This window comes from Schistosoma haematobium, chromosome 3, assembly GCF_000699445.3.
Source record: "Schistosoma haematobium chromosome 3, whole genome shotgun sequence".
NCBI lineage: Eukaryota > Metazoa > Platyhelminthes > Trematoda > Strigeidida > Schistosomatidae > Schistosoma > Schistosoma haematobium.
Genome location: NC_067198.1, coordinates 42,367,525 through 42,375,404, shown reverse-complemented (window position 1 = coordinate 42,375,404; position 7,880 = coordinate 42,367,525). Strand labels below are relative to the sequence as shown.

Sequence of the window (7,880 nt, the reverse complement as noted above, 5' to 3'; positions counted from 1 at the left end):
AGCCTGAGAGAATATTCTCGTACATAAACTACGGAACAAGGATGCATCATTGGACTCCCAACCTAACTAAAGAAGGGAGGGAGTCTGAATTGAAGATCAGGAAAAAGCAAAGGCTATGGCTGACTACTTTTGGCAGTTTTCACTCAGGAACCTCCTCTAGACAAAGAACCAGACCAAAATAAAGAGTCAACAAACCACCTGCTCAACGTGGACCTCTATCAAGACTATGTACTTAAGGCCTTTAGCATCTTGAACATGTAAAAGTCAACAGGACCAGATGAACTACACCCCAAAATCTTGAGATATATTGCAAAATATATCGCGGTCCCACTGACTGTGATACTCAACACGTCACTTGACCAAGGTGTGCTACTTATGGACTGGAAGGACGCAATCGTCACTCCCATACATAAAAAAGGACGAAGACAACTTCCGTCGAACTACAGACCTGAAAGTTTCGCCAGTGTTGTAGTTAAAATATTGGAAAGAATAGTCAAAAGGACAATAATGGCATTTATGGGGACCAATAACTTGTTAAACAGATAACAACATGGTTTTAGAAAGGGTTTATCTTGTACAACTAACCTTCTTATAGCAGGGGAATTTTGGATAAAGACAGTAGACAACGAAAACTCGGTGAATGTTGTCTACATACACTTCACTAAGGCTTTTGATAAAGTGCCAATTAATAGACTGCTATTGAAGTTAGAAAATCCTGGTATTGCCGGACCTCTATTAAAATTACTTGAAGATTTCCTAGTAGGTCGTAGACAGAAAGAAAGAATAAATTCCAAGTGCTCCATCTGGAGACCAGTACTTCGTGGAGTATCTCGAGGTTCCGTCCTAGGTCCTTTACTTCTTATACTGTATGTAAATGATCTCCTAAGTATAGTACAGTCCCCAATGTTATTATACACTGACGATGTAAAAATCTGGCGAGTAATAAGTGGAGACGCAAACTCATACGCACTTCAGGCAGACTTAAATAATATGGTTAACTGGTCTAAAGAGTAGCTAATGCCTATTACTGCTGCAAAGTGTGTCTACATGCACTTTGGTGATACAAACAATAATAGATACAGTTTAAGGGAAGTTCCAGTACCAGTGGTCCGGTCTCATAAAGATCTTGGGGTAACAGTGAGTCATGATCTTAAGACGACGGCCCATCGCCGGGAGGTCTCAGTTAAGGGGTTTAGAACCCACTGGGCTTTAAAACGAACATTCAGTAAGTTAGATACTACCATGTTCACTATAGCATACACGTCAGTGAGAACTAAGCTTGAGAACTGTGTTCAGGCTTCAAGTCCCTGTTTTGAAAGGTGACTCGAATATACTGGAAAAAGTACGGATGGCAGTTACCCGTGCAAGTTCAGAATCACGGGATTTACCATACAAAGAGCAGCTTGAAAGTCTGAACCTCTTTACTCTGTCCTACCGCAGACTAAGAGATCTAATTTTGATGTACAGAATACTAAGAAATGATCTTGGACCTAACTTACTCTCTTTTTCTTCCCATTAGATCGGAACATCTCAGAGGACATCGCAGGCTAGTATAAAAGCCAAGAACGAACAAATTACCCATGGCATACAGGTTCCCACACCGAGTCATCAATACTTTGAACCTGCTGCCCGAAGTAGTGATATACGCACCTTCAACTGACTCATCCGAGAGAAGACTGGACACACAAAAGCATACTAGAAAAGGAATAACATAGACCTTAGGCCTGTAGCAGCATTGAGCCCTAACCATACAACCTCCAAAGCTAAACACAGGCTATTAACGGAGTCCCATTATTTCGACGATACTTCTTGCAGCTCAGTTCTCCCCCTGACATATAAAAATAATTGTTTCCTTCGTTCCTTTCGAGTTGTTTGAGTAGTTTCCTCTTATTTTAGCAGATCTCCTAGGGCTTGAATACTGTCGCCATGTGTTATCTAGAATTCATACGTCAATACCTTAAAAGAAGACGTTAATACATAATGTTATATTATTTTTTCACGGATTTTTAAGCTCTGTTTTCAGCTTGCACACGATTGAGTGATAATCTGAAGCCGTGTCAACCCCTTTTTTGTCCTTATGACATCAGTGAACCTTCCGAATTAAATATTGATATAAATATGAGCGATGTCTCTAATGTGGTTCGGTGAACCGTAATGAGCTTTGTTTTAGCATTTTTGGTGGATTATAGCGCCACCTATTATCATTTTTGTCGTTTTTGAGTGAACTAATGATTCCTTTGTACTTGTTGAATGGTCGATTTCGAACCCCAAATACAGTACATTCGTTCGTGCTTATCTAGTACTTCTCGATCCAATTGCGTTATTTCTGGGATTCTTAATTTGTACTATAAATCAAATACTCCTAATCATCATACTGGCGTCGCGATGGAGCCTGCGACGAAACAGTTATACATTCACTCAACTTCTGAAGCTTTTGAGGATTATCTAGAAAGGTTTGAAATCTGGCGCATGACTAAGAAAGATGTTAAAGGTGATAAAATCGTGGCACATTTCCTGACATTCATCGAAAGAGAGGAGTGTAGATTAGTAAAAAATTTGGCACATCCAGAAAAACCTATCTCACTTCTTTATGCAACTCTTAAGGACTTACTTACTTACACCTGTTACTCCTCGTGGAGGAGTATAGGGCGCTCACCATTATTCTCCATCCAACCCTGTCCTGGGCAAGGAAATAAATTGGGTACACTTCTTATGCGTGTTTCAAAAACTTGTCAGGGTTAGAAAGAGGTTCGGAGGTCCTAAAATCGTAATGCATGCAGTAGAGGAAATCCTCCACATGTCTACAGAATAGTCAGCCTCTGCAGCCATGATAAAGTCCCAAAAACTCTTTCAGCCTCGACCACATAGTTTCAATATTGTTTATGTGCACTCCGGTTGTTGAGTGCACAAAAGCTACTTTCGGATAACGACACGATGCACATAACCAAGCCAATATAGGAGTCTGTACGCCCTCCAATCACCCGTACATACTGTAGTACCTGGCTGCAGCCAGTGTTACTGGTGCTTTAATTATCCGGTTCGCAATAATTGTCGTAATTTGCCTTGGTTAGGAATTATATATGGGGTTTTCATCACGAACTGACATCAGCTATAATGCCAGAAATTTATTTAGCCAAGTGCATGATAGGCTTTCGCGTTAAAATCCGAGATCTATTATCTTATACCTGACTGATTCGTCCACAAATTATGGTCTCGCCGTTTTATTTGTTATAGCCACCCAATTATCACGTTTTGTACAAAATTCCCTGTGAACCGATCGTACGTTAGGATTAAGCACTGAAGTTGGCGCCGTAACCTTGAAACTTCTGAAGCGCTTCTGGTTGGCTCGTCCGTAAATTAGAGTCTCTCCGAAAAGGCTTAAGGTGGAGTTGTCCTTCCTAGTTTCTAAAGAAAATTCTGATACTTTACTCAAAGATCTGATTGCTATGTGTGCCAAGTGCGGTGGAGGTATGAAAATTCAGCCTATAAAACTTCAAGTACACGGTGATCCAGTCTTTCTTAAAAGACGAATAATTCCTTGTGGTCTTCGAGAAGCAGTACATAAGACATTAAATGATTTGTTTGCGAAAGGCATAATTGAACCAATTCAGTCTTCAGCATGGGGTACTCCTATCGTTACGCCACTGAAGTCGGACGGCAAGACCCCTAGAATTTGTGGTGATTATAGATTAACTCTGAACGCCCGTTTGTTGAAGCAAACGTGCACGACGGTAGAGGCTGCAGATATTCCAAATCGACTTCATGGTTCTAAAGTGTTCTCGAAAGTCCACCTAAAAGATGCCTATCTTCGAATCTTTTAGATCAACCTTTATCTAGTTTGACGACAATTAACACTTATTTTGGTCTGTTCAAATACAACTTCCTTCCATTTGGTCTAAGTTGTTCTCCATCCGTATTTCAGGAAGTTATGAATAAAGTAGTTAGTGAGCTTGAAGGTGTTGAAGTTTATCAAGATGATCTTATTGTTCATGGTTTTGATAAGGTAATTCATGATAAGAGACTTATTGCTTTATTACGTTGTTTAATTGAGAAGAATATTACAGTGAATCCAAATAAGTGTTCATTTTATGCATCTATTTTTGAATGTCTTGGATACCTAGATGATGGTAATGGTTTAAGACCAGATATGAAACGACTAGCTCCACTGACTAATGCACCGTCTCCGAAAAATCTTACAGAATTACGTTCACTAGTGGGTGCTCTTCAATACTATTCCCGTTTTATTCCTAATTTTTCTTGTCGTGCAAATTGTTTATTTAATATTTTGACATCCAATTCATTCAAATGGGGTGAGGAACAGGAGTCATGCTTACGAAGTCTACTAAAGTTTCTTCGAAGTGATGCTGTTCTTCGAACTTACTCCCCTAGTGTACATTCTGTGCTTATTACTGATGCATCACCTGTGGGTAATGGTGCAGTTTTGGAGCAGGAAGGTAGACCAGTTATTTGTGTTTCACGCAAACTTACTATTACTGAACAAGGTTATTCACAGACTCAGCGGGAAGCATTAGCTGTGTTTTGAGCTGTCAAAAGACTTCATAAATATCTATTCGGAAAGAAGTTCACTGTTGTTATTTATCATGCAGCTTTAAAGTTGATTTATCATCCTGAAAAATCATTAGCACGTTCCTCAGCTGCTATGGTTCAATGTTGGAGTATTGCTTTGAGTGCATATGATTATACGGTTCAGCACAAAAGTGCCAAACAGATTTAACATGTTGACTACATTTCTCGACAATCATTACAGGATAGATCTGCTAATACTTCAGACTGTTTGTTAGTGCATCCTTTACCAGATCTCATTAGAGGAACTCGTAGATACTTTGGATGTATACTCAGGGCTATATGGAAAGGTTGGAATGCTAATCTAAAACGTAGATTCCCTGTCTATTTTTCAAAGCGGAATGAGCTATCCACCACTCCCGAAGGTATTTTGTGTTTAAATGGTTGTGTTGTTATTCCTCCTTCATTGCGTAAATCTGTCCTTGAAGATCTTCATAGTCGACATTCAGGTGTTGAGAAAATGAAGTCCTTGTCAAGGCTCACATATTGGTGGCCAGAGATAAATGCAGATATCTGTTGTACAGCGAACAACTGTGAGAAATGTCATCAGTTGAAAAGTCATCCTTCGAAGTGGACTCCATGGCCAGTATCGTCTGGGGCCTGGCAGAAAATTCATGCATACTATTGTGGTCCGTTTCTTGGCAAATACTATGCACTTGTAGTCATTGATTCTTTTTCGAAATGGCTTGATTTTTTTTCACAACTTCACCAAATTCTGACCTCGAAATCCAAGCATTAAGAAAAGTGTTTGGTCGAAAAGGGGTTCCCATGGTGCTGATGACCGATATTGGCTCTCATTTTGCTGCGGATGCAGTCACCACCTGGTTGAACGGTATAGGTTTCAAACATCTGTTTACTGCTCCCAGACATCCTTGTTCTAATAATCAGGCAGAAAATTTTGTCAGGACATTGGAAATTGCTATTGATTCTATTGCCGCGTCAACAGTCAATGAGCTGGAGAGGGGAGTAGATACCTTTCTACTGCAATATGGAAATGACAGACATTCGGTAACGAAAAAAACTCCATCAAAGCTATTAAAAGGAAGAATTCTTCGGTCGAATATGAGATGTTTGGAGTCCCCTGAAGTTACATATTATCGTGGAAATGATCTTCGACCATCTACGGGGATTGTGCTGAAGAATGTCGTGAAATCTATGATACGAATCCTAGTACATTCGTTTGTGCTTACCTAGTACTTCTTGATCTAATTGCCTTATTTCTGGGATTCTTAGTTTGTACTACAATTCAAATATTCCTAATCATCATAATTTTACTTGCTAATCCCTCAACACTTTCATTCCTTTTTCCCAGTCCATGTCGTCCATGATAAACTTATAATTTGTGTCGTGATTGGAGTTTGATATCGAGAATGAGGTACGACGTAATAGGCCACCCCAAACTTTTAAACCAGAGTTAGTGAACAAACACTCAAAGAGAAATCTGTTTATTCAAAAATTGCAGCAAACTGGTTCACTGTTATAATAACATTGTAAAATATTAATAACACCTGTCTTACGAACAGTAATAAGAATAAGCGTCATTCGTACTTTCGTTATACATTCACACCGATTCTAAAATCAAACCACGAACGAGACTATAATATGGAGATGCTGAAGACATAAAGCTAAATGTTATCATGACCAAACAGGATTGAAGATGCCACAGGTATTCGGAGTTTGGCGACGCTTTAACCAGTAGAACTTCTTAATATGAATCGTACCCATCAAGTGAAATCAAAAGACAGAGGCGAGGAGGTTCAAAAATGTATTTGATAGGTTATCAATATATCGAGGATCGCCTGATCTAATCTGGCTAGCGATTGTAGAGGTTGTTGAGCACGGCGTTCCTACTCGTGATCTGGTGCGGATGCATGACCGAGTGCCTTCAGCCAGGTGAGTCCATTAAAACTAATATGGTAAGCATCCAATGTCGAAAACTCACAGAGCTATTAATTTTGGGGATTTATTTACCGCTCCAGGACCAATAATATCGGCACTTTAGTTTCCTTGGCAGTCGTTATAGACCCTGACATTCAGTCTAGATTGTCAGGTTTGTTTGTGAGCACTCCTATACGATTAACTCTATGCCTTCAAAAAACTGATCACTGACAAGTGTATAGCACTGGAATACACTTTATCCCCTTCGTTCTTTGTTTTGAAAAAATACTTTGACGGTCCTGAACCCGTAAGATTCGCGTTTTTACAGGGAGCATCAAAGTAACCACTTATATGTGTGGGATCTTCTTCATGATCAAGACACAAAAGCACCTCTCTAATATTTATTTATTTGATCACATAAATATTGGAGCAAAGGGGCACTGAATACATGTGCACCATACATGTCACTTGACTTGTATATGGGCTATAATACTGCTCGGGTGCCCAAACCGAAGCGGATAGTTTTCGTCTTCTTAGAGGAGTCACTCTCCGAGCCTATTATCTGAGAGACTAATTCAAAAGACAGTGCAGCAACGTTAGGAGATGCAGTCCCATGGTAGCCGGTGCCATTTGTCTCTCAGAACCATGAAACCTATGTCCACCATTGGTTTGGAATCAGAGATTTTCAACTCCTAGGTAGAGCCACCATATCTACTAACCCGGTTGAAGTGTCAGGCATTGTCCTATCAGTTTCGTAAATAACACCCCCAGTGCGATAAGGAAGTGGGTAGACTTCCCTGGAAGTAGCTGTATACGCGTGGCCATGTGGGAGCATTTCACGAGAGGGAGCTGACTCTCCCCACCCTCGTCTGTACCAAGGCATTTGGGGGCTTCCCGATCTATCTCGAGCGAGCGCTCTACCACTGAGCTACAACACCGATACCTCACTAAAAGCTAACTTCATCTGTCATGATTGGGTCGAATATGTTCTCCTTATCCCGAAAACCCAAATGTTTTGTCCACACCTTTCCTCAGATACTTAAGTAGTCCTACAAGTCTCCCAAATTGTCCGCACATTCCATGTACCTCTGTTAATTGTTGCTCATGTTGTCAGAACAGTTATCAGTCTCGTTAGTTACAACAAATATTGAGCTTCCTTATAAGGCGTCACAACGCTTACAAATGAAGGTCTTTAAACTCTCAAGGCAGATTCTAAATGTTTTAAATAATTTTTTCTAGCTAGCGTCCTTCTAGAAAGATTAATTGTGACTTTCGTAGCGTCGTTCTAAATTATTATTTCACAAATTTTTATGCTGATATCCAGTTTCACTCTATATACTATTACACAAATCTACATATATTTATCCAAGTGCACTAAAGGATTTTTATTTTTTAAATTGTTGGTTTACTTCAGAGGT

The 7,880-nt window shown here is 39.8% G+C and overlaps 1 protein-coding gene across 1 annotated transcript; it reads left to right on the top strand.

Moving 5' to 3' along the window:
- Positions 1 to 3,922: 3,922 nt before the first annotated feature.
- Positions 3,923 to 5,978, top strand: MS3_00000146 (uncharacterized protein; the record flags this gene model as incomplete). Its single annotated transcript, XM_051208031.1, has 1 exon — positions 3,923 to 5,978. A coding segment is annotated over one exon (621 nt), but the record flags the coding sequence as incomplete, so codon positions are not given.
- Between the last annotated feature and the right edge of the window lie 1,902 nt (positions 5,979 to 7,880).